Consider the following 27,154-nt stretch of genomic DNA (forward strand, 5'->3'; position numbering starts at 1 on the left):
CAATTTGGTTTGAAATGTAACCCAGAGAACCTTGCATTAGCATAAGTGCATCTATTGTGCAATTCACTAGAAATGAAACTTAGCCTTTGTATCTTTATCAGAAAGAAAATTGCACTCAGCGTGACCTGACAGTTCCACAAGTACAACATTTGTATTAACTCATCAAGTCAATGATTTGCAAATCTACGCCATGCAGCCTGGTTATATAGTGTGTACCAATGTGTTTATCTAATCTTTATCTGTTTGCTCAGTTTATTACCTGTTACAAGGTAAAAAAAAAAAAACTTTTGCTTCTGAAACGCAAGTGTACTTAAGTTTCACTTCCAGCAGCAATAAATTGGCTGCAAGTCCTGCCTTACCTGCTAGAAGAACTGAAGACATGGCTCCAACAATGGTGAGTCCCCTGCTGCTGAGCTTTACCGTCACTGATGAGTTACTGTAGATAGGAAGTTGCTTTTCTTCTTTTACACTGGCAACATTTAAGTACTTTTATGTATTTAGATTTGATGTTTTAAGTATTCATGGATTACCATTCATGTTTTAGTATGTCAGCCAAAGGAGAAAAAGGAAAAGGAGAAAGTTATTTCAAGCAGGAACAGCAGTCAATTGTACAAAGTGAGTCAAAGGTGGCAATTAAAGATTTCTGCATCGCCCACATTCTTGTGCACCTGCATGTGTGTCCTCACTCTAGTACAAACAAAAAGGGGTCCCACTCATAAAAATTATATTTTTTATCTAAAGACTATTAACCTATAGATGAAGCCTCAATAAAAACTCAACAAAATGCTTCAGAGTACTTCCATATATTAGATTATAGATTATAGGCATAATAAGATTGTGAAGACCATTATATTGATTATTACTCATGTGCTAGTCTGCGTAAATGTGCCCTCCAGTGTTTTCTTGGAAACAGACAAAGTTTCTGTTTAAAATAGTTTTCTTCTTCTACGCCTTTGATGGCGCATTGCTGCACTTCTCGCTGTCACCTGTAGCTTGGGCACATGAATGTAAAGGAACAAAAAAGGAACCCTTGTGTAAAACACTGCCACATAGTGCTAATACTGGTCAGAAATTCCAGACCTTTAAGTACTGACCGTAAATACTGACTAGATGTTATGTTAATTATGGGTATTTATATAAAACATTTTTACTGTTTTTATTATTTTAGTTTGACAATGGTGCAAAGCCCGGGGACCTGATCGAGATCTTCCGTGGGGCATATGAGCACTGGGCTATCTACATCGGTGGAAATGAAGTTGTTCATTTGATTCCTCCAAGTGAGTGAAGTATTACATTTACTACATAAATACAGGGGTAGTTTTTGTTAGAGGAGCTACCGTGGACATTATCAGCAAATTACATTCAATCAAATTAGTAAATGTAAAATAAGAAAGAAATCTGTGGTTAAGCGGATAATTCTGTGATTCATCAAAGTTTATTTTACCTGAATTTGTTTTTAGACCAGATGATGCTGTACAGTAGGCTATAGGCTATGGATATATTTAAAAAGAGTAAAAAATAAAGCAAGTCTCTCCCAACATTTCAACTAACATTACTGTTATGCACATGCATTTATAAGAGAAGTATTCAGTGCTTCTACAAAACACAAAACATTGCTTAACGCCACTCTCTTCCACCAAGTGGATGCATCACTGGCAGTAGCATTTCTTTCTATAGGCTAAGTTTCACGTTGCTGTGCTGCATTAGCAGATCCTTCAATAAATAAGATGTAGAATTGTTTGTGGTTGAAATATTTTTGTTGGTTGCAAGTTTACAACAGACAATATTTTGCATCTTAGAATGTAATGGTACTGGGAATGGTAATGGGAACTGTTGAAACAACGCCTCTCTCCCTCGTTCTCCATTCTTCCTTTAGCTTTTTGGCAGCTGACTTGAACAACATTAGGTCTGGTGCCGCTGACCTGCTCCCTTAATGTGCAAATGAAACGGAAACAAACAGATCCAACTCTGAATATGACAGTTTATTATTGAATTAACAAGAATTTACAAACAATGCAAAATTTACATTGATTGTAATGGTTGACTACTGTCGTCTGACTGGATACCAAAAACAGTTTTACCCCCTGAATATGTATATGTATACAAGAAACCCATCTAATCTGATTGCAAATAGCAGGTAGCGCCTGTCAATTCAGAATGATTCTGATTCACTAAGTTGGTGTAAGAAAAAAATTGGCCATGAATCCGATTTTTCCGAATTTACTACTTCATACTTCATTGTGAGGAACATGTCTATGCACATTAGTGAATGAGGCTGTCTCTTTGATAACACACATACACAGGTGATGATGATTCAGGCCCTTTTGGTATCCGGTTGATGGTACTGGACAGCAATAAAGCATACGTGAGGCGTCAGAAGATCTGGGAAGTGGTCGGCTCTGATCGTTTCCACATCAACAACCTCCTGGATGATGAGTACGAGCCTCGCGAGCGTCATGTCATCGTGAGGGATGCCTGTAGGAGTGTTGGGCAGTTGCTGTCATATTCTGTTGCCACTTACAACTGTGAGCACTTTGTTACAGAGCTACGATACGGCAAGCCAGAGTCTCGACAGGTGGGTATTCTGTGACTTTTATAGTTTGAAGTATTTTGTATTTTTTCATTCTTTTCTGAAATATCTGTCCAGGTATTGTTTAGATTCGTTGTATTAGTTTATTTACTTAAATTTAGTCCAAATATGCACAAAAGCCACATCTAGACATCATGGCAAAACGTGTGTGTAACAAACTAAGGTGTCACATAAACAAGATATGTCAGTATAATGAATAAATTGATCAAAGTGTACAGTATATTCTCTTGAAACATTTTTAGTATTTACTTATTTTCTCTCCAGAAGAAACTAAATAAAAGTGATTCCGCGAACATATTTTATTGATGTTTCAGTGGGAAATCCCTTTCTCAAAGTGTTGCTCTGCACCTGGATACTTTTTTATCATATAGCATAGCATCTCATTCATTGTAACAAAACACAGATCTAGCACAATTTATTTTGGTTGATAAGAAGCAGATGTGGTGCTTAATAAATTGTGACTGCCTGTATTTCAAACAACAAATGATTAACAAGCTGATTTGCAAGTTTAAAAAAAGCTTGTTTCATTCAAAGTGTAAATACATTACTACCAGATCTACATTACGTAAGTCACATGACATTAAACACGTGGTTAACATTACGAAAGTGTCACAGTTTGTTTAGGTTGAGACGATAAGGTTTTGGAAACGTGGTTTGGGTTAAAGTAAGTAAGTTATGTAAGTCAGATGTCATAAATCACGTAAGCTAAAGCACGTAAGTCATGGGATCAGAGCCGGTCCTGACCTCCCTGAGGCCCTAAGCAAAATTTGTACATCTGTACATCTCTGGCTGTTCTCGTACTGGCTGAGACTTCCTGTATTTCAGCCACTGTTGTTTGTCAGCTTCTAGTCAATGTATTCAGTACATAAAAGGTTAATTCTTACATTCTAAAAATCTAATGGGTTATTTAGACCATCAGGCATCTCTACGTCTCATATGGTCTCCTCTCGCACCGTGCGCACACAGGCAGGATTGAGATTGAGTTACTATAGTTAAAGGGACACATTTTGTCTGTGTGAACAATACAGAAGGAGAACAAAGCTCCAACCCAACAGTGACATGAAATATCTGCCTTTGCTTAATTGTATTCAAATATAATCACAATTGATATGGGTAAATGTTTTCAGCAACACATCCTTGACCTTCAGTCTGCTACTCATTTGTCTTTTGCAGGTTAAAACAGCAGCTGTGATTGGAGGTGTAGCTGCAGCAGGTATAGGCATTGCAGCTTTGGGTGCCGTTCTGTTCTCTTTGCTCAAAGATGACGACAAAAGGAGACATCATAAGTGACAGCAATGACACAGCAAGATGAAAGGGAAGATCTCGCTATCGTTATCCATTTATTTAGCAGTGATTACAATTTAAACTAATACTATATAACTATAACCCTATTTATACAATTGAAAAAAGGTGTCTTTTATTGATGTAGTACTGTCAACACACTCAAAAGAAATACAATCTTGGATAATATGAGGCAATATGCTGTGGAGAAAAATAAAGTTTCAGGTAAATCCACGGCTGTTGTAATATTATGTTTGATATTGGTGCTGTGATCCATGTAGGTTTGTTTCGTGGCTGTTTGTTTAATGTCTGAAATGTATATAACATGGTTAATTTGCCACATAAGACAATTTGTAAGAATAATTGATGTACTGTATTAATGTTTTTTGATCAATTCTTTTTTGTATCTTTACTGTATTAATTTATGTAAAAGTAAATAGAAACCCTTCCATTTTTACTTTTTTGTTTGGAAACCTTTTATTATTTTAACATGTTATTTTTGTTATGTACTTTTTATCTATACTTTGCAGAGAAACACCAAGATGTTTAAATTTTTATTTATGCTTTCTAGATTTAGATCAAAAAGTATAATCATCACCATTACATGCAGACATAGTTGGTCGTATCACCCCAAACTCTCAGAATCAAACGATCACTCAATCAAGTTTTATTTAACGCGCAAAATCACCAAAAGACATGGTCCCAATACACTTTGCAAAATACACCAAAATAAAATAAAAGGAGCATAATACAAAAAGCCATAAAATACAGAAAGCACGTGATAAACATAAGATAACATACAGTCAGAATAAAATAATAAAAACGATTTAATAACTGAAAGTTTTAGAGAATTAAAAAAACGAATTCATTGTAATTTGGAAAAAAAATCATAATTGGCAGAGACATACTAAGCACAAAAGCTGAAGGCATAACGGTGAAGAGGCGGACAGAGGCAGCACAGAGGAACTGGAGGAAACTGAGTAATGTTTTTCTTACAGCCTGGTTTTGAGCTTAAAGGGTGTTTATCCTCCATCATCTCTGTGCCAGCATTGTGCTGCCTCACAATCTACCACTGTTCACATATGGAACCCAGTTACAGACGAAGCAGGTGGGGAGGAGCAGATTCAAACAAGACAATGTGATGTGTGATGTCTGTGTGTGTGTGTGTGTGTGTGTGTGTGTGGTGTGTGTGTGTGCGTGTGTGTGTGTGTGTGTGTGTGTGTGTGTGTGTGTGTGTGTGTGTACCCTCTTGGTTCTCTTTTTAAGAACCGATTAAACTGTTAGACTTTGAGAGAGAGGACAGCAGGATGTTGGAAGCTTGGGCTATAAAAAGGGACTTTGGTTTTATGTTTGAGGTTACACTTAGGTTGAGGTTGAGATTTAGTCTTAGGTTGGATTTAGGCATGTAGCTGTGATGGAATGTATTAAGTCAATGAGAGTCTTCACAGTCCTCACAAGTACCAAAATACTAATGTGTGTGTGTGTGTGTGTGTGTGTGTGTGTGTGAGAACTGACAGCTGATTGAAGAAATACCATAACATACCCCCAACAAACACACACACACGTTTTCTCTTTCTACTCCCCAGCTGGAAGCCTATGAAGGATCAGACAGATAGGCATGCCCTGCAAAAGTAAAAGTGCATCTTGTTGACTAATGTTCTTAGTCTTATTTAACCTTTAAATTCTCAGTTTCTCCAAATTAAAAACAAAGCAGAGAAACTGTAGCACTTTCTTCATACAGCCAACCCAAAAATGTTGATGATGATCTGACACGGCTAAATATGCAGCTGCTCTGGGACAAGTGTCCTTCCATATATAGATTTTAAAGTGCTGTCCTTTACTAAGACATCAACACGAACCCTTACCAGCAGCTGACTGATCCCAAAATAGCTATGATCAGTTTTAAATTCATCTGAGATAAAATAAAAGCCTATACTGAGGTGAAATGATGATACATTTTAAAACTGTAATTTTATTTGCGACAATCAGGTTTTAAAAGGCAGCTGGTGAGCTCACTTGATTCAAATTATAAAGTATGAGTTAATCAACTGAACTAAAAACACAGTGACTTGAATTGGTAATTTGACTAAATAAGGGTGAAAATGTGATCACCTAACAATATAAAATCTGATGATAAATTGGATGTTTCTTGCAGTGGCCTCGGGGCCCGTGGCCAGGCCAGTAAAGCTGCTAGCAGGTGGGGGCAGTTGGGCTTGCCTGGTACTCAGAATGAGCACAGCACCCCACATTGTTCCTGAGGTCACCGCCTGAGAGCTCCATGAAATCCAGAGTGGGCTGCAGAGGCTCGGGTCGTGGGACCGGTTCCAGAAATAATAAAGGGAGTCAGAGAAGATGTCTTATCGTGGCTAATCATTAGGCTAAGAATTAGCTCAGAAATAATCACCATGCAAGACAAATGTGCAGTAATGTCCCTTAGTGGCTCTGACAGAGAAACATGTTGACATTGTACAGGATTCTGTCTTGCATTTATTTTTTATCAGTAAGTATATTTACATTTACAAGTCATATTCAGTTTTTACCACCCAGGACTTCAGTTTTCATTGCCACCTCCATGGCCTGTTTCCAGATGATATCAGCTGCATGTTGGCATTTGGCAAGAACCTGAATTCAGCCTGTTGCCAAATATAATTTGTCTCACCCTTTGTCAATAATGGCTTTCATCATGGCATCAATTACAGGCAACTGTCACATGTTGAAAGAATAAAGAATAACAATAAGGAAATATAAAGCCACATATTGGACCCAGTCTTTTTAACCAATTTATACCTGTCTCTGAAATGCTTTACCAGTTTTGGACTTGTGTCTTTCTGGCCACCATGCCCTGCATCAAGGGAAGTAAGATTCAAGTTAAGATTTTGGTTCCATTTCTATATTATACTGGGGAACTTGAACACGAGAAGTTAGCGCTGACAGGCAACCGATGGGGAAACCAGTCTTTGAACTCCACTTACCCAGCTGGGAAAGTCTATATGCAATCCGCCATGGTTTTCCCATGTTATGTTTGTACAAATCAGGGTTGGCTCTACTACAGCCCAGAGGGTGGTAGTAATGCACTTGAAGCTATTACTTTGGTAGTTTAGTTTCAACAGCAACGGTTATTTATGAAGTATGAGGACTCTCTTAGGCCTCCCCCTTACTCATACAAATCAAGGCTTCTTGAATGATTCTTGCATTTACACTTAGCCTTTTTCAAGATGGGATCACAAGACACATGAAGTGAAAAATAGAAGAGGTCTGGGGGAGCATCAAATGGTTAGGCTTCAGGTTATTCCTGTCCATTACACCTGTTATTATTTGCGAACCCTCAAATTTTGGCTGTAGCTCTTCCATCTTCTTTAGAGGAAGATGAAAATATATATACAGGGGCAATACATTTTAAAAACAATGCATTTTTAGAAGACAGGGTTGAAATCTCAGATCACTGCAAGCGAGAGGAAATCACATCATTGAATAGCAGGTAGCAGAACTGTCACATCTGATAGCAAACTGTAGGTAGAAGAGGAAATAGAAATTCGGAAAGCGTCCCAGTGGACATACATCTGGGATAGTGTCCTAAAAAGCTGCCAGCCAACACCGGAAATCACTTCCTAGCCATTTCCAGCATGACCACCCGGTAGCACATGTTACAACAGCACCTGGTCAAATAAAAAATAGTTTTTATATATAGTAGTGCTATAGAATAGTGCATGTATTTTGTATGTCACAAAACAGGACTTGCTATTGTGAGTTTCTATTGTGAACTGGTCTTATAGAGAACACTGGACCAACATGAATTACTACAGCCAGTGAAAGACCACAGCAGCCTCTGATAAAAGCAGCGTGACAGGCGGCTGTGGAAGCCAAAAACCAAGGTGTCTGTGTCACTTGAGGATATATGGTTTCCCCATCGGCGGCCTGTCAGCGCTAAGTTCTCACGTTCAAGTTCCCCGAAAGGCAGATGGAGGGGAGGTGGTGCCGGGCCGGGCCAGGCCAGGAGTGTTGTCAAACCCCCAAATTTCTTCCATTTGGTACAAAGATGTCATTGAGCCTTGTCTTTGCACCTGCTCAAGCCGTAGAGGACATGGCAGAGGCTCTTCCTGTGTGTCTTGGGGGAGGACAACAGTCCGCCACCTATACTCCTCCTATACTGCAGAAGAAGCCCAACAAATGTTGTTTAAGAATTTTTTTTTTCAAAAGGCAAACTGCTACCGTGCCAGATAAGTCAACAAACGAGGGCCAGTGAAACTTTGTTCATCGTGTGAGGGGCTTTTTGTAAGAGAGGTTGTGTAGAGAGAGGGTAAAAGCGATGGTGGGAGGTGGAATTAGGACCACATAAAGAGGAGAGCCAGAAGGACGTGGTTTGGAGATGGCAGGTTGGACCACCCTAAATATAAGGTTTTCTGGAAGCTGATGCCCGCTCAGGTGGCAGCGGTTGAAGCAGGCACCTCACAGCCTCCTTTCCCCCTCCCTCCAGGCTCACAATGAAGAAACTGTTTCAACGAAACAAGAGCACTGCCTCCAAGGCCGCTGACAGGGAGAGATTAGAATAACAATGGCCTGGGTTAATGATGTTTGTGCCGTTAAAGACACAAAGTCGTTACTAAAAAAGCCATTAGGCCTCGAAGTCAAAGAGAATGAAAGGAGTGTTTCTTTTACACTGATTACTTGCAGCGAATTCTAAACAGAACAGTGATCAACCCACAAAACACCAGTGGCTCAATGTCCCATTTTATGGCGGGTCCTTGGTATTTTTCATGCTGCTGCTATAACTCCTTTTTAGTTTATGAGCTAGTGACTTGTTTCATGAATTAGCTGCAGTTCCTTTCAGGCTTCTCACCCGACTTCTTCACTCCACTCATCATGTCGAGGCAGCAGGCAGAGCTGAGTTGGGGCTGGCAGAAGAGGGCAAAAAAGCCAAAGAGGGGGAAAAAAAGAAAAGAAAAGAAGGCTTTGAAGAAGACTGAGCTCGCAAAGCTGTATTTTAAAGTTGGATGGCACATCAGAGGCACGAGCAACTACAGTTCTGCCTTTTCAAGGGATATATACGCTCGTACTGCAGCATCCAAAAAGAGCATTCTCTTTAAAGCCAAGCAGAGTGAGACCAAACATTCACCGCCTTGCTCCAAGGCCTAATTATCCTTTGGATCACAAACATAGAGCTGGTTTTGGAGGAGCAGGGATGAGCAGAGGATGGCTTATCTGAAAATAATTAAATGTGACATGATTTCAGCCATTATTTACATTCACATTATAGGCTGACACTATGATTTAGAGTGACTTAGTGAAAAACTAGAGTAAGTTTCATTTAATTTGCTTCCTGTGTCCTTGAAGCTTACATTTAATAGAGATATGATGTGAAAAATACAAGCTGGACCAAAAGAGTAGCTGAAAGAACCCTAATCATCGAATGTTATCCATAGAATCATAAATATAGTCGGTGTTTGAAAGCTGGTTCAGCACTAACAATATTAAAGACACCTCCCTTATTTTCATGTTCTCCACCAAGTTGCTACCATATCAGCTCTGACCAGGGTCTGTCATCATGTTGAGGGTAAAGATGGATTTATAGTTTTGCAGAACCTTTGCACGTAGTGATGGTAACTGACATGTGCTTCTTAAAATATAAAAAAACACTGTGTTTTCCTGAAGCATTGAAGAAAGGCCAAGTAATTATCTCTTTTTCGGTAACACACACCTAACAAAGACATCTCCACGGCAAGCTTTCCGCTCACCATGACCACCACTCTCTGTCACAAAGTAAATGAAAGAATGTAAATCCGTCTCTTATTCAGTAATGAGTCATGGCAAAATAGAACTTATCTGAACCTCAGTTCTGTAACAACATGTGAAGCCCATCACAAATTCAATCAAATAATATTGTATATATTAATTAATGTCATTAAAGCAGAATACAGCCAGATCATTCAATAAATCTGTCTACTGTTGTGGTGCAATCAATGAGTAAAATCCAAGTTAAACTATGAATCTAAACCATACATACACCATAGGTATCTATGGCTGAAGCCCTTGCATCAGATATGCATCCCGCTCAAGTATCCACTACCTGCTCCTGAAACTATGCAAAAGCTCTCACTATGCTTAAAATAAAGTACAACTTACTTATGTGTTGCCCTACTACATCTAAAGGCAAAAGTATTTATTGCTGCTCTAAGTGGCTTCACTTAAAGGCAGTGTGAAAAGTCTGTCATACTAGAGAGGGGAGCATGCAATAATTGTTTGAATATGGAGGTAACATTGCACATTTTTATCCGGTCTCTCCTGGAAGATATGAAAAGTGATAGATCATGAAAAAAGATGCTGATAGAGAAATTCAAACTGTGCCTAATCTCACACCTCTGTACAGCTGGCCAATTGCTGCATTGCTTGATGGTTTCAGAAAGTTACTGAAATTGTCAGATGCAGCTGCCCCAATTCTGACCCTGAAAAGGTGTGGGAGAAGGTGGTTTAAATGCTGCTCAACTATCTGACAAGCACTTTGTTTAAAGCATACTGACACCTTAAGGTTGGCCAGGCTACAAGGTAAATACTTTTGCCTTGGTTACTTATAACAACAACCTAAGCTACCTCTTATGACAACAAGCCTGACAACATTTAAATGACCTCACAATGGACTAAATGTTTCGTAATTCTGAAAACCTACAGTGTCCCAGCTTCAGACATTATATTTTAATTTTAGATATTAACATCATCTGAAACTCAAACTCAGAGCAACTCCAAAGAACAGCAGTGAAAACTCTTTGGTGGCCAGCAATATAAGCAACCGGTAGTGAGCAGCGTAAAGGTCAAACCAAACAATAAATGCACCAAATATTCTCCTTCAAATATTTATGTTTAAATTCCCATGTCTCTAACATTACACTAAATCATCATTTCAAGTAAATAAAATGATTGGAGGGGTCAGTGCTGCATGAATCCAGACAATAGCTGAAACAAATACTCAAGAAAAGTAACAAGAGCCGGGTGATGAAAGGAGTTTGTGACAGAATATATGCAGAAAGAGAAAGAGAAATTAGGATACCTATTTCTGAAAATGATGAAGTGTGACATGTGCTCAGCCCTCATCTAAACGCTCACCGCCTCCCTCCCACACAGGCTTGGAGAGGTGACTGGGGAGAGAGGAACTTAGGAAATGCCTGTGGCTGAGCCTCTTATTTTTCCATGGCAGCGTTATAAACATATAGAGCAATAACATCTCCTGTATGTACCCTCTCTGCCCGCAGGCTGGCCTCTCGAAAGCAGCACTATGTTATTACTGCTTGCTATGAATGCCTTCTGTGTGTGCATACATGTTCTTATCTGTCTTCTGCTGTGCTCACATGTATGTCTGTGCATGTGTGTGTTTGCTCCTAAGAAACATGTGACATATAATAAGTGCAAATGTTTATTTCTCAAGGCTTCCTGTGTAAATTATCCCACTCTGCCAAACACAGGTAGATTCACGGAGCCTGACAAGTTGGTGTAAATATTTCACAGAAATAGACTGAAGGTAAATGGTGGAGATTGTGCGTCAGCTGAATGGGCCCGACTGTCTCGGAAACAGGAATAAATAGGTCTTTGCATGCAAAAATTTGCAGCCCAACCTCAGCCCTAACCAGTAATGGTGAAGTAATAAAGCCTAAGTTTACTTGTTTATGTACATGAGGATTTTATTGATTATATACAGTATAACCATTCAGAGATGAAAAAAATCCCTACCACACATTTATCATTCTATATTTGTATAATATCAAGCAAAAGCTCAACTGTTGCTGATTTTAAAAATTAAACACAATCTTGATCAAAATGTTCTGCCATTAATTATATTATTAGACTACCTATTACTACTTCACATCATGGCAATTTCATTTTTGTGACATACAGGACCACTTGTAAAACCTTTAACATTATGTTTAAGTATTTGTTTCCACACCTAAATGACAAAATATGTCGATTTTCTAACAGTACAAACTTGTCTGGTAGGTTTTACAACACGTTTTATATATTTATGCCAGTTTAATAGATATACCTAGCTAAAACAAGTCCTGCCTAATACAACAACACTACAACAAATGCTGTCTTCATCTAATATTCTGTTTTATATCACTGAAATAAATGGGTTGACAATATATTTGAAACACGTCTAAGCAGCGGCGTCCTTAGCCCTGGGCATGGGGCTATAGCCCAGGATGTTTTTTGAAAAGCCCCGGATCTCAGGATTTTTAAAAAAACAAACAACAAAAGGCAAAAGACAAAAGCTGCGGGAGCGAGCTAGAGAGGGAGATTATTGTTATTTATTCTCCTGCAAATTAGGGAGAATAAGATGAACCAGCTGTAGCTCTATGTCTGTCCTCTCTGCTCCACCTGAAGCGGCTGTGAGCTTCATCAGAGGCTCTGACATTTAACTTGTGTGGATTTGTGGTGAGGTTGATCACCTGATAGGCAGAGGAGGCATTTTACATGGTCCCCCCCTTTCTTTCCTAATGTAAAGTTTTATTTCGCATTGCCTTCCTGGCTCTGGCGATTTCAGAGCTGGCTCATATAGGAGGCGGTTTACTAAGTGACCAGTCAATCTCTCACACACTCCACATCAGTCGCGTACAAAATGTAGCCTATAGAAATGTTGAGGGCGGAAAAAGTTGGCCGGTGCAGCAAGATGCCTCAATATTACAGGCTTTTCTTTTGTGCTGCTGTTACTTCTAGCTGAAGGCAGCAGTGATGATGTCTGCAGCAGGCATCTAATGTAGGCCTACTCTTAATTTCGCTACATTTTCCATTCATACCTTTTATAACTTCACCAGTCTGCAATCTGCATTTTTCTTCATTAACCGAAATGAGCTGTCATCCATGCTGTGCGCGCAGTTCCGCAGTAAAGCGCTGGTCGGGCGCTTGTCACAGTCACAGCAAACATTTAGAAAATCAGGCAATATCTTTTCAGTTTAAGGCTTTATTGTTCTACTAATACAAGTGAAATCTAGTGAGCGCACCATGGCACTGGTGGCCTGTTGGAAAGCAGCCTGCATCGCTATGAAAGCGATGTGAAACACTTTCACTTTCCATTAATGGCGCATTAAAAGCGTCTTTAGTCTCTGCAAAGCAAATGAAGACTACACACTGTGCGATCTCCGTCAGACGATCACTGCATTGATTGAGATATATTAAAACAGTCCTGTTGTTGAACAGAGCATCGCTTTGGACATTAGCCTCTTTCTTTATACACAGTGGTTACTATTTGTTTTATAGCGATCTCCGACGGGAGTCCATAAACTGAATGTCGCCGGTGACACTAATCTTTCACTCAGCAGCAACCAGCTGTTATTTATTTTTGAGATGCACAGAGAGAGAGAGAGGAGAGAGAGAGAGAGAGAGAGAGAGAGAGAAAATATGGTGGTGTTGGGTTTTACGTATGACATACAGCTTCCTCTGTATGCAGGTTTACCTGCTTCAACAACGAGCTGCTCCGTGTTACTGCCACTATAATTCTTTGCGTTGTGAAAATTATTTATGCTTCAGGAATAATCAGATTGTATTGGCAGCCTGTGCTACTGCAAAGCAAGCGGTTTGGTCGGCTACATCTCCATAATAAAAGGCACAACAAAAGTTGGCTGGGCAGCAAGAGTGATATTTTAAAGTGATCTTATAAACACCTTCATGGAAATTTAAAAAGGAAAATAATTGTAGAAATAGCTAAATTACAGATAATCAGCTTTTTCACTGCATTTGCAGGAATATTTTAATGGGCTACTTAAAAAAATTAACTCATCAAGTTGTCTATACATTTTTACTCTGATAGCTATCTTGACCTTTCCTCATGTGGACACATAGGGGCTGTGATCCTGCACAACAAAACATGAAAGAATTAAATCACCACACTACCATGGATAGTAGTGGTGCAATGGGCTGCAGAATCCGTCGTATTGATCCCTTCCACAGGGATGCACATTTAGAGAGGTTACCTCAATCAGTCACGACTGCACGTGTGTTATTTCAGCAGTGATGAAATTAAAAGATGATCTATAGGAGAAACTTTTCTGAAAGCTGAGAGCTGCTCTGCATTATATTCTGTTACAGTTTCAGATTTTGAATTGTTTTATTATACTTTTATTAAACCAGAAAACTCTTTTTCCAAAAGTGTCCTGGCCAAGGCAGCCAGCAGTACAATTGCACATTTAAGATGGGAATAAATAATCAGTTACAAGGTCATAAAATATCAAAATGTTCTTAAATATTCACCACAATTCAGCAACAAGGATGCTCAAACGCGTAATTAGTCATAACTTGTGTGTCCCTGTACATAAACAATTTCCACCATAAATTGATGCAGAAAAGGCAGAAATTGGTACAGAAAAACACCAGAATGCAGGAAATTAAGTCTTTAACACTCTCAATTTTCTGTGGGAGTACCCACGGACCCCCAGTTCATACTGTCACAGTTTTGTTATTATTATAATTACACACATGGCATTACAATTTTGCAACATCAAAATGAGACAGTTAATAGTGTTATTGTGATTTATGTTGTGCCGTATAAGCAGAGGATGTTTACTGTTGCTTTACTGCCTTAGAGACTTAACTTTAGGGGATGAGGGAGACTGGGGGGGGGTCAATTATTATGTAAGTTTTATGGGCTGGGCTAAGCCCCCAATGTTTCATGATCCTAAAAACGCCCCTGCGTCTAAGCCTCTATTATGACTATAAATTTTAATCAACTTAAACTGGTCTGACAACAACTAAACTTAATATACTGACCACGGGCCGTTATATGTACATCTCTTCATCCCCCTTTGCGGACAATAAAATTAAACATGAAGTTGAACTTGAGGTTGAAACAACCTCAACGCTCCATTGGTGGAAAGAAGGTGCACCAGTTGTTTTCAAGTTTAGGCAACTAAAACAATTTGGCATAGTTTAGGGAAAGAGCTTCTCAATAATTAAAGGAAAACAGTGTTGAGTGACTGTTGGTAGGAGAATAGAAATGACCCTGGAAGTTTCAAATCCCCCAAATCAAACACTGTGTAAGTCTAACAATCCTCCCTAACACATTTTGTAGAAGTGGAAGAACATCACATTACTTTGTGCTCTTTTCTAAGCTGTTTTTAGGACAAACTAATTTGTCATACCTACCACTCTACCACTACACCATTCGAACTCTGACAAAGACATCAATCCATCTTCTAATCCATCGTCATCTCCTAAGACGAAGACATGGACCAATACGGAGACAAAGGACTATAAATATGTGAAATTGTAACTGCGTAAATTATTTTTATCTCAATCCTCCACCTGCCTAAGCCTGGAAATCACCCTTGGTACAAGCATTTCTAGTACATAAAAATGTAAATAAAAAGTCCATGACAAATAACATGGGTGGAAAAAATAGAAAACCAAAACAGGCTAAAAGTAGCTGTCTGGATGAGATGTGTGAGTCAAGGACAGAGACATTTGAAGCCTCTTGTCAGTATATAATCATACACTATCGAATAGTGTTTCTTATTTAGCAGTTGTTCGTGTGCTGTTTGTGTGATTTTCAGAAGGTTTTAACAAATGAAAATAGTTTGAGGTGTTTTTGCATCCTTCCTGCCTCTGTCTGAAAATCACACTTTTGTCTGTCTGCCTTTATTTACTTGTGAAATTACAGTCTTTTGTCTTATGATTTATCACTCTGTTGGCAGCCAAAATCATCTCTAACAAAATCTTCACGTGCTAACAGAAATACACAACAAAACAATCTAAAATGATGTTACTGTCTTTTTCCTGTTTTTGACTCTTTTGTCTGTAATTACATGCTCTTGCAATAGTTTATGATGTCTTTTTGTCTTATGTTACTTCGATAAGCATTTCTAAAATACCTTTTCTCTTGAAAATAGTCATGAACAACAAAACACATGTGATCTAAAATGTATTGTTCTGATGGGATTCTCAAATTAGGGTCGGGATTATTTTGGTTTCTCATAATTCACACAAAGTATACAAAATCAACATGCCAGCCCTAAACTATTTATGCGTTACACTCGACTTTGAGTATTTTTTTTAGATTTACCAGTGAGAATCTTTGAACAGGCCTGATTTTGTGTTATGAAGATGCACCAGCTGGGCAGGGCAGAGCTCACAGTCTGCTTCTTTTTTCACATCTTTCCTCCTGTTTTGCTCTTATGACTACACCCTATTAAGATTTTCAGACTATGAGTTCTCCAATCTCTTGTCACACACTGACAAACACACAAGCTAGAGCTAAATAACTTTGAATTAAGATGGTGAAAATATATCTGTCAATCACACTGAAAACAAGCAAGAGCAGCAAATGGTATCGGGTGCTAAAAATTTTAGACTTTTCCTTCAGTTCACGTATTTCATGCCTGATGTAAAACTGTATTATCCATCCTTTGGGTTCTTTAACTCAAAAAGCAAAATCCGCAATTCCCAAAGTCAAGCCTCTGTATCTTCACAAAAACGTTTCTTCTTTAAGAGAGTCTGCTTGACAGGAGCCAGGAGGAGTCTTCCCTTTTCTGCAATCTCAAATTCTCATACATATATTTGAGTTTGTGAAACAGTTTTGGCGACGCACGATGAGCCCCGGGGATTATTGTCATAGCCAACCCCAATATTATAGAATTACAGTCAGACAGAGCGACTCCTGGTGCTGCGCGGACAATTACTCTGCGGCCTGGATCTCAGTGGAAAAGCTGCATTAGAGAAAAACCTCAGTCTATCAGATGCTGAAAAACAGAGAAGTGTTGGCAGATAATGTGTCAATACCAACCAAAGTAATCATAGCGGGGCTCAGAGGGGGTCTGACTCTGCTTTATTAGAAAGTTCCTCTCCAAAAAGAAATGCAATACCGGTGGGTTTTTGTTAAATGCAGACAGGCTTTGTTCAAAGAAACATTTATGAAAGCTATTTACCTTTGTTTTAAGACCATAAAGCAAGTTATTTTCACTTTTACGGTATATGTAACATTATATGTCTTAGTTTAGACTCTGTGGGTTGGAATAACCTTTGATGTTGTCAGAAAGCATACTTTAACTTTTTCAAAGACTCCAGGAGCGCTCATAGTAAAACCACACTTTCATAATAGATTTCTGAGGCAGAAAAAATCCCTGAGTTTGATGGCTCTTTGGCAGCTTCATCCAAAGACATTTACAGAGGTGTTTAGCTCTCTCCTGAGGATGCTTCATGATCTGCACTGTCGGTTTAGACTCCACACTGAGCAGCATGCTGCCTCCATCTTGTGGTGAATAGTGCATCTTACATAAAGACTCATGCTGGGATTTGCCACATAAAAAAGACAGCTCAGGGTGGCAGTGTGCCTCCACATGTATAAACTATCTGAGCCAGAGAAGACAGTAAAGATTACAGTAAAGTGCAACTTTGAACTAATTTAATTAATTTAATCAGGTCAATCCAACTGCGTTTGACATCTTTTTGATCATTTCTCCACAAAACCCTGGCTCAGGACAGATGGGAAATAGGCTACTATCAAACTGTTTATTTAAACCAGTATGCTGAGAGACAGAGCATCTAGGCCAGCTTCATGCAGAGAGAGCAGAGAGAGAAAGAGAGAGAGCCCCATATCAAAATACCAGCAGGGTACCTCAGAAAGATGAAAGCTGAAGGCTACCGTAGCTATTTCAACTTGGATACAATTTTATGAAAAAAATTTAATTTAAATAATCAAGGAATGGACATATTTGGACTTTAGGACCGCTTCCTTTTATGGTTTTCCTAAAATGAACCGAATGATTGAATTGTGGAGAATATATTCAATCTTATGATGTGTAGCATGTACTTATTGACATACACTTAAACATTTATATTTTATGCGCAATCTCAGCAGCTTAGAACCAGCTCAAGCAGGTGACCCGTAGGCTTTTAAAAGGTTTTATACATCCAGAGAACATCTATAAAAGCAGACCAGGTGTCTATTTGTTAAAACGAGCCCTGGAAAAAGCTAGTAAGTGGAGCTTGATTCAATAATAAAATGTCAAACTACTATTGCCAAGGTCTAGAATGCTCAACTTAATCTCAGACACAGTCCCTTAAAATCTTTTAAAATCAGACAGCTGGTCTGACAAATCTGGTGTCACCACAGTGAAATATTTCTTTCTTTCCCTGATTTACAGAAATCAATAGTCAGCTTTAGCACTACTAGGACTCTACTTACTTAGTTGTTGTACTTATTTGGTGTAATGATACAGTCAGCTCCCAGTTTGGTACATGGTTCACAGTTTTACACATGACAAACAACAGTGACAGAGCCACTTCACATCCTTCTGATCAGGTTCTTCATCAACCACCTGCACATCTTCCTGTTGAAGCTCCTCTTCGTCTGTTTTCACTTCTTCTTCTTCTTTGGCAGGTCAATGGGCTTTCATGACAGACATCTGTATAGTCTGTCCTCATGCAGGCGCCACAACACAAATCCCCTGACTCTTGGCTTGAGTGAGGGGCATCTCCTCAGTTCTTCAGTTGCTCAAAGGAAACACAGTCTTCATTCTCCATCATTGCAATACATGGTCAGGACCTGCAGTTTCTGCTTAGGCGCCAGGTGTTGTGGCGTCCGATTAAAGCAGATGGGCAGGGTTGTCATTGATGGTAGCTGCTCGACATCAGAGATGGAGCCTGGCCCTTTGGACAGAGTTTGCTTTAGTGACCAACAGTAAAATGAGGATTACCAGTAAATCAGAGCAAGCATCTTTTTTTCACATTCAGTACAGTACTTTTGTGATTTTTTATGTTTTATGTGAAAGATGTCACCGGCAGTAAGAGTGTTGTAGTTACCAAGGGGAGCTTAACCCCGCTTCTTCCCTCCAGTCATTAGACACGTGATCTAAGGGAAAGTTTGTGTCCATGCATCTTTCATTCAAATACTCCCCTTTTCAGGTATGAGACTTTGATAATAAGTGTTAATAGTTGCAAGTGTGTTATGTGAATGTCTATATGTGCTGAGGAAACTGTTTGTAATGCAGCATGTTTGCATTGTGGAGTAATGAAGTTAATTACCTGATGACGAGTAAGCTAGCCCAATTAGCCTTTAGCAATGCAATTGCTACGTCGTTTAAGAAAGCATGGTACTTGGTAGCCGTGCACAGGCTCTATACTTGTCATAGTGTTTTGCTTTTCCTTCTATGGTTCTTCACTGTATAAATGTTGTGATGTTGGATGCAAACTAAAGCAACAATTTCTTCTCTATTCAAATTTCTAATGAGGGAGTGTTGATTAGTGTATGTTTAATTAAAATGACCTAAAACTAATCTTCTCATTGAGGAATGTGTTTTGTACAGAAACCCTGAAAGGCAATTACTTAAGAACAGGTAAAAAATAAGATTTTGCCAGGATAATAGTTCCTTAAATTCTTTACAACTATGAAACATATCAGGGGGAGGTAGTTTTGTAGGTTACTTTTTATAACCTGTGTTAACAGGTGGGGAAACTTTTGGCAGGTGAAAAAATGTTTTTGTCAGGATCGTATTTGTTTGATGTGGTACTACTCATTTTGGCCACAAGAGGCTGGACCTCTGTCCCTTGTTTTAAACAGGACTAAATGCACACTATGTTTTTGAGAAATAAGTCCAAAGTCGCGCGGTCCCCCAAAGCGGTCAGGTGAAGAGGTGCTCTTCATCCCCTTCAATGGGAAGTCAGTGTTCCTCCTGAACACATCACCCACTAGAACCCTGAAGAGCTTGGTTCCCACCACAGCAGGTGAGGCTCCCAGGCAATCTGTGAGTGGAAACAGTTGCTCAGTTCATTCTTGTTTCTGATACCTGGTCCTGTTACTGAGTGGAGGACAAAATTCAAGGTGCTCAGCACCAGAAACTCCTGCTGTGTGTCAGGGTTTTCTCATTTGCGGTGGAGGTCCCAAGACTGACAGTGATGTGTTGGTCTTCATGTGATAGTGTCTGTCCATAAATCATTTCCTCTAGTGTAGGCACGACCACACCCCTCCCTCTGTTTGTTTCAAAACTGGTCTTCAAGGCTCTGTTCAAGAAGGTATTGGATGGCTCTGCCATACCCTGCTTTTGCAGTCCCATGGTGCATAATTCCACATGAGGCTATCAACTTACACACAGGATGTTTATATGGCATGGCCGTGCGTGTGGGGTGAGTCAGTGTAAACTGGATGAAATTAAGGATGGGTCAGTGCCCATTTGAAGAACTGATCTTTTGCCATGACTTCGGGGCCTTCGTCCAAGACTGGACACACTTGGATAGGCTGAGAGTGCTGTGTAGTTGGCTTCTCTTGCAAACCATCTCTTCCATGCCAACCCTGGACCACAGATGCAACTTGTGCGTCTTTTGAAGCTTCAAAGATGACAGAACACTCACACCAACATGCACAGACACGCGTTTGACATGCTTGACTTTGATTCACATCATGCTTACGTCCCTTCACAGTCAGAAGATGTCCAGCAAGAAAACAAGAGGGATGTTGGTACACCCATCTAATGTCCATGGAAGCCTGATCAGAAGTGGCCTTCATGGAAGACTTGCGGCCAAAAGCCATAGCTCCAACATAGAAACAAAGTCAAGAGACTCAACTATGCACAGAAACTGGAGTGAATGGCAAAAAATGGCAGCAGGTGTTCTGGACTGATGAGTCCAAATGTAAAATATTTGGCTGTAGCAGAAGGCAGCTTGTTTGCACAGTGAAGCATGGTGGAGGTTCCTTGCAAGTCTGGGGCTGCATTTCTGCAAACAGAGTTGGGGATTTGGTGAGAATTAATGGTCTCCTCAATGCTGAGAAGTATTCTGCAGCATGACATGACCCCAAACATGCATAAAAAATCATTAAGAACTATCTTCAGGGTAAAGAAGAACAAGGAGTCCTGGAAGTGATCGTATGGCCCCCACAGAGCCCTGATCTCAACATCATCAAGGACTGTGGGTAGATCTCCTAGATCCTCCTAGTTCCATCAAAAACTGTGTGCAAGTGTACTGAGAAGAATTGATGCTGTTTTGAAGGCAGGGGGTTGTCACAACAACTATTGATTTGATTTAGATTTTTCTTTTGTTCACTCGCTTTGCATTTTGTTAACTGATAAATATAAACTATTAATATGTGTATTTTTTAAGGCATGCTTACTTTTCCATTTTTCCACACCTGCCTAGTTTTTTTTGCATAGTACTGTATATAGGGGTATATGTGTTATGATGTATGGTATTTCTATAATTAAATTGTATTTGTTTTGAAAGTGTTATAGAAACTGACTTGACATGAATGAAGATTTTTTAAAAAGTGAAAAAAGCGTGCTCAGTTTTTGTTGAGTTTAGTGAGCCTCACATACATTGTTTTGTTTTTCCTTCTGTGGTTCTTCATTGTATAGATGCTGTGATGTCTCAGTTGGATGCAAACTAAAGCAACAATTTCTTCTTTAATCAAATTTGGAATGATAGACTGTTGGTTGGAGTTTGGTTAATTAAAATCACCTAAAACTAATCTCTAAAACTAATGTGTTTGGTACAGAAACCCTGAGAGGCAAAGCAGGTGGGGGGGAAAGTAGATTTCGCCAGGATAAGTTCCTTAAAAAAAATTGGTACCAGGTGAAAAGATCTTTTTGTCTTTTGTTTGTTGTTGTAATACTCATTTCGGCCACAAGAGGCTGAAGTGCACCACTGCCCCATGTTTCAAATAAAAGCATTCAGGTTTTCTTCCAGGTGAGTTTTAATTTCTTAAAACTTATTAGTATTACTGAAATTGAAATTATGTAAAATTACTATCATGTCTTTCTTTCGGCTTGAAATAATATTAATAATAATAAAATAATATTTAATAAACAACATTCAATTATATATCATAAGTAAGAATAATAACCATATGAATTTAAATTGCCAAAATCAAAATTATCCATAGTGCTTATTATGTTGTGTATAAAATTGTATCATAAAATGTACAACATTCCCTTAGCAAGTGTCCTACTCATAATGGGGTTTTTTTCTTTGTTTTTTTATGATGATAGGATGTGCAGATAATCACAAATTTAGGTAGCAGGGTTAGACACACAGGTTTGGGAAATATTATGGAAAACAAGGCAGGTGTTTTGCCTGAAAGATGTAATCTACATTGTTCATGTGGAAAACACATAGTTAATATTAGAAGGATAATAGGAATTTATTTTAATCAGTAATCTGCTTTTCAGTCCTTTCCAACCTGTGTTCAAGGGTGAAGTTCAGTATAAAATATTTTTTAGTGTTTTTAAATTCAACTTCCATTAAACAGTTTAGGGAATATTTTCAATGTTACTGAATACAGCTCATAAATTTTGTCAGTCTAATTTAATTAATTGTGAGATATTTTACATTGTATTGTATTATATTTTATATTGTAGTGATGCATACTGATTCACACACCGATTTACTGTTAATAAGAGTCACAGTATAATTCTATGATATGATGTTGAATATAACATGACATATATATAACAGTACAACACCCAACTACACAAAGCATTTTCTTCATATTCACTTTGGATGAAAGATGGTAAAACATGGCAGAGTATTAAAAGTGCAGTTCTATTAGAGCACTGCAGCCTATAGCATCTCTCCACAGATAAAAGGTTCACAATTGAGACAGACAATAAAAACTGATAGTAAAGTTATATTATTGCAGGTTTGTTGTTTGTTGATTGAGGTTATAAAATCACAGCCTCGACCCCTCAGATAGAACCTGGACCCAGCAGCAGACTGTTGTGTCTCTCCAGGAGGTTTTGACAGGGAAACATTTGGGAACCACTGACCAACTCTCTGCTGAATGAGATAGAATATGACCACACCCCCTCTTACTCAGTGTGTGCCTATTGGCTGTTGGGAATTATCTGGTGCCTGGATGTGGCTGCTGTCAAGGGTTTATACTATTAAAACTCCCCAAACTTCTCCAACCTCCCTGACACTTGTTGCTACTGCCTGCGCACCACCGGGAGAGGCCACCTGAACCGCTTCACTATCTCCTTTTGGGATTTCCCGCGGGGAGTGATGAACTCCATCGATCCTCAGTCCCATCACCAGCACCACCAACACACCTCCCCTACCGTCGGCTCTCTCCCACCTAAAGGCGCCCAGGAGGCCCCGGACATGGCCGCTGTTTACTGCGACAACTTCAGCAGCATGTACCACCAGCAGAGCCTCCAGGGCGCACAGAGACCCGCCGGCTACGGCCTCGGAGATTACGCTTCGTCTCCAAACCCGTACCTGTGGCTCAACGGGCCGGGCGTCAACTCCTCCGCATCCTACCTGCACGGCAACAACACGGCGTCGTTCATCCCGCCTTCATACGGCTCACAGCGGCAGTTCATAACAAACTCACCTGGCTTTGGTGGGCCCGACCTGGGCTGGCTGTCCATCGCCAGCCAGGAGGAGCTGCTGAAGCTGGTCCGGCCGCCCTACTCCTACTCCGCGCTCATAGCCATGGCCATCCAGAATGCGCACGAGAAGAAGCTGACGCTGAGCCAGATTTACCAGTATGTCGCCGACAATTTCCCGTTTTATAAGAAGAGCAAAGCCGGCTGGCAGAACTCGATCCGGCACAACCTGTCTCTGAACGACTGCTTCAAGAAAGTGCCGAGGGACGAGGACGATCCAGGTACCGTGATCGCACCAAGGGCCAAATGTTATTATCAAGACTTTGGGGTTTAGGTCTCATTGACGTTGAATTAGATGGGGAATTAGTTGTGATTTGAGTCCTGTAAAATGTAAAAATCAAAAAAAAAAAAGAAAAGATAAACTTTGTAGCATAGTAGTTTTGAATAGCCACCAAATTAACACTTTATCATAGTTTTAACAGAGCCTTATCAGTTATGTGAGGTCAAATAAGTCTTATCCATACTCGAAATAACTGATGCTGTGTAGTAATCTTCTAATTTATTTTAAAAGCATCAAGTTAAAATATGACACAAGTAGAAACTGTAGCAGATGTAGTGTAGTAATACGTTAGAAATAAATTGTGTTTAAGGTAATAACCTAACCTTTACTTTGGACTAGACTACCATGGCCATCAGTTCAGAGAGGTGTTATTTACTATTGTTCCCTTAAACACCACTATGTCATAAAATGCCCCAAACAAAAAGAAATATGAAATAGCCTAAATGATGACTGCTCATTTGAAAATATAGGGTAGATGTTTGCTAAGACATTGTCTTTCCATACATTGATTTGTAGAGTCATATTGTGGCAGGAAAAGGGTAAATTCACGTAAAAAGAAATTGTGTATTTTATTTAGACCATATAACTTATATTCATATTAGGTCCCACAACTCCCATCAGGCAAATCTTTATTCAACCAAACCAGGATATGGTTGTAATTTGTTATGTATCTCATCTTAAATTACAGGAAAAGGAAACTACTGGACATTGGACCCAAACTGTGAAAAGATGTTTGACAACGGAAACTTCCGCAGGAAAAGGAAAAGGCGGACAGATCCTAGCAGCGCAGGAGGAGCAGCAGCAGTTGCAGCAGCAGCAGGAGCCACAAAAGTGGAGGACGGCAGGCCAGCAGTGGCGGCCTCGTTGAAGCCTTCAGACAGTCCTCAGCTCCTGGGGCCATCCTCACCAGAGATGGAGGTGATGAACGAGAACCATAAGAGCTCATCTTCATCTTCACCGCCCGGACTGGCTTCGACCGCTCCTTGTTTTAATAACTTTTACAGCAACATGTCGACCCTTAGTTCGGGGGGCCCCAGCCGGCAGGGGTCCCTGGGACTGGTGAACGAGCTTTCTAACAGGAACATTACGGCCTTGAGCCCGTACCACCTCAACCATGGTGGGCAGGACACTGGGACATCAGAACACGGCGAGGGGTTGCATTTCAACCGTGGAGTGTACTACAACACTTTTGGCAGCGGGCAGAGCGGACAGTTCAACAGTCACTTCTACAACAGTTTCAGTGTCAACAGCTTAATTTATCCCAGGGAAGGGGCAGAGCTATAGGAGCTGATTTACCACATCGTCACACTGTTTTAGGGACTTGCTGCTCAGTGAATCCCACTGAAACACAAAATACATACATGCATTTCAGCTGAGAGGTCAGAGTGTAGGGTGCAACAACCCTCCCTTCATTGATCAGTGTCACCGGAGAGATTAGAGAATAGAGTGTTTTAGCTTGATTCAACTTGACAAGCACTCAAACTGTGGAAAACACCAGCCGGAAAAGACAAACAAAAAATGAGCACTTATTTTTTTTATTCTTTTTTTATCACTATATCAAAGCTCCTACTTTGCTCTTAATGCTAAAATATACTTGCAAAGTAAGATAACCACTGAACACTTGTGTCTTTTGTAATATTTTAAGCATCGATTTTGCAGTTTTTGGCAGTTTCAACCGAAACTTTCCCTATTCTTGTGGTCAAAACCACTCTGTCATGTTTAAGATTTAAATGGAAGTTTGATGTTTTGCCAAATCTATCCCATATTTCTTTGGAGTGGCCAAATTCTTGCAGTTGATTCCATATGTTGAAACTGTTTATTCATAATCAACTAAAATCTGCCAAAGTTGCCTTTGTGAGACCGCCATTACCTCAAAACGACAATCATATGAGATAAAAGTTCCCTGCTATGACGGGTTTACCTGTATATTTAGACAGTTTGCAAATGCAGTAAAGATTGATTTAATACAAATATAAACCGAGACGGGACTTGCCTTATTTTTATATCCTCCACGTTGACTGAAACCACAGCACTAAGGCTCATGTAAATACATGGACGTTTATAAATGTGTATTTTTGTAAATTATAAAGATAGTTTGTGACTATTTATGCTATTTATGCTAATAGGCATTGTTTTCTACTGTTGTCTGAACATAGTTTGATTCAAGCAGAAGTAAATGATATTAGCTTACAAAATGCGCCGAAAACAGTATCACTAAAACCCAGATGTCATAAATATATATATCAAAACTATATGCTATATCATGGTTTCTCTCAGGATTCAGTGTGGCAATCATTGAATGGCTTTTGTATCTATTGTTGTCTTTTTTTTTAAATCTTTATACAGTACACACAGCTCACAGGCAGTTTCAACTGTGACTATTAATAAATATCATGTGGTCTCTATTGTATTGTCATGCATCATTTTCAAATAGGACACGAGTGTATTCAGGGCATCATTATCATTTGAATGCATACCCATAAATCTACTTTAATTTCATTTTTAATTACTTCTACTCCATTTCAGCTCAATGCAGCCTCTGCCATTTGTATCAAAACAACATAAAACCTGCATGGGTTAGTTGTGTTTCTGCAGGCCCTCTTTACTGTGAACATTTTAGTTTTATAAACTTAGTGGCCCTGCTCACCAGAAACATGTTTACAAATTAGTTTTACATAACTTTTCATTTATGTGTTTTTATTATAACATTAAAAGCACTTTTTTATTGCAAAGTCTTGCTGCAGAATTTAAGTCACAGAACAGGTTCTAAACTAAAATTAACGCATTCTTTATTAGGCGTGCTGTTCTCACACTGTCTAACACCACTTTTACTTGTCATTATGATGATTTAAGTTCACATCCATCTCATCGTTAATCTACATCTCTCTTTTCCTGTCAGATCAGTGTTCGAGGAGTGACGTTACTCAGAGGACAATCTTGTTGCTTAAAAATTTGTAAAGAGTCATTTACACTTATTCTTGCGTTGTTTCCTGTCGGTGGTCGACCCCCCAAACCGCCTCATCTGTGGCCACTAAGACCCTGAATAAGAGCGGGTCAAAAGTTCTGGGAAGTAAAGAAATAAATTAATATTACTGCAATATGTTTCTAAACATGAGGAGTGTTCACAGTAATACATTTATTTTACAGGTCAGTAACTTCCTTATAATTTCCTAGGAAGTTTCCAAAAAGGAAATAATTGTAATTTGATACAAATCATAAGGAAAACGGGGACAGTGTTAACTTCAAATTAGTAAGTTTTAAGGGAGCATTTTCCTTGTTCAAGGAAATTTCTATTTTATCTGCAATTAAGAGATCTTTGCTGCCCAAAGTTCTGAAATAATTCTGTTTATTAATGTTCTATTTACTGATCAGGATTTTCTGTGCAGCATCAAGTCCCTAATTCCTACCTTTTTTTAAAATAAAAATATGTATTTATATATTTAACTCAATAGATTACATCCTCAAAAATGGTAAATGTTTTAAAATGTTCTCCACCATTTTAACTTTTAAATCACGCTCCATTCTGCCTGTTACTTTGAGACAAGCAATCCCTTTCTCAGAATACGTATCATGTTGAATCTGACTGAAAAATTATCACAGTTGAGCTGTGCCGGGTAAAGCTTCGGCAAAAATCAAAAGAGAAAGTTCAAGTTT

At 39.2% G+C, this 27,154-nt stretch overlaps 2 protein-coding genes across 2 annotated transcripts; both read left to right on the forward strand.

The window, feature by feature from the left end:
• Positions 1–300: 300 nt before the first annotated feature.
• On the forward strand, positions 301–4,328 carry LOC119909866 (phospholipase A and acyltransferase 4-like). The gene is made up of 4 exons (XM_038728116.1): positions 301–394; positions 1,169–1,277; positions 2,304–2,575; positions 3,764–4,328. The coding sequence occupies exons 1-4, from the start codon at positions 380–382 to the stop codon at positions 3,878–3,880; spliced, it is 513 nt and encodes a 170-aa protein (XP_038584044.1). The 5' UTR covers positions 301–379; the 3' UTR covers positions 3,881–4,328.
• Positions 4,329–22,736: 18,408 nt separating this feature from the next.
• foxi2 (forkhead box I2) lies at positions 22,737–25,905 on the forward strand. The gene is made up of 2 exons (XM_038728004.1): positions 22,737–23,441; positions 24,189–25,905. The coding sequence occupies exons 1-2, from the start codon at positions 22,835–22,837 to the stop codon at positions 24,782–24,784; spliced, it is 1,203 nt and encodes a 400-aa protein (XP_038583932.1). The 5' UTR covers positions 22,737–22,834; the 3' UTR covers positions 24,785–25,905.
• Positions 25,906–27,154: the final 1,249 nt, after the last annotated feature.

Source organism: Micropterus salmoides, unplaced genomic scaffold (genome assembly GCF_014851395.1).
Source record: "Micropterus salmoides isolate LMB-PRFRI ecotype aquatic unplaced genomic scaffold, ASM1485139v1 Ms_hic_scaffold_19, whole genome shotgun sequence".
NCBI classification, from domain to species: domain Eukaryota; kingdom Metazoa; phylum Chordata; class Actinopteri; order Centrarchiformes; family Centrarchidae; genus Micropterus; species Micropterus salmoides.

Bases quoted from the DNA above. Each gene is read 5' to 3' on its own strand.
- LOC119909866 (XM_038728116.1), top strand. The intron at 1,278-2,303 runs GTGAGTGAAGTA...ACACATACACAG, and splicing joins TGTTCATTTGATTCCTCCAA to GTGATGATGATTCAGGCCCT. The intron at 2,576-3,763 runs GTGGGTATTCTG...TGTCTTTTGCAG, and splicing joins GCAAGCCAGAGTCTCGACAG to GTTAAAACAGCAGCTGTGAT.
- foxi2 (XM_038728004.1), top strand. From the start codon at position 22,835: ATGAACTCCATCGATCCTCAGTCCCATCACCAGCACCACCAACACACC. The intron at 23,442-24,188 runs GTACCGTGATCG...CTTAAATTACAG, and splicing joins GAGGGACGAGGACGATCCAG to GAAAAGGAAACTACTGGACA.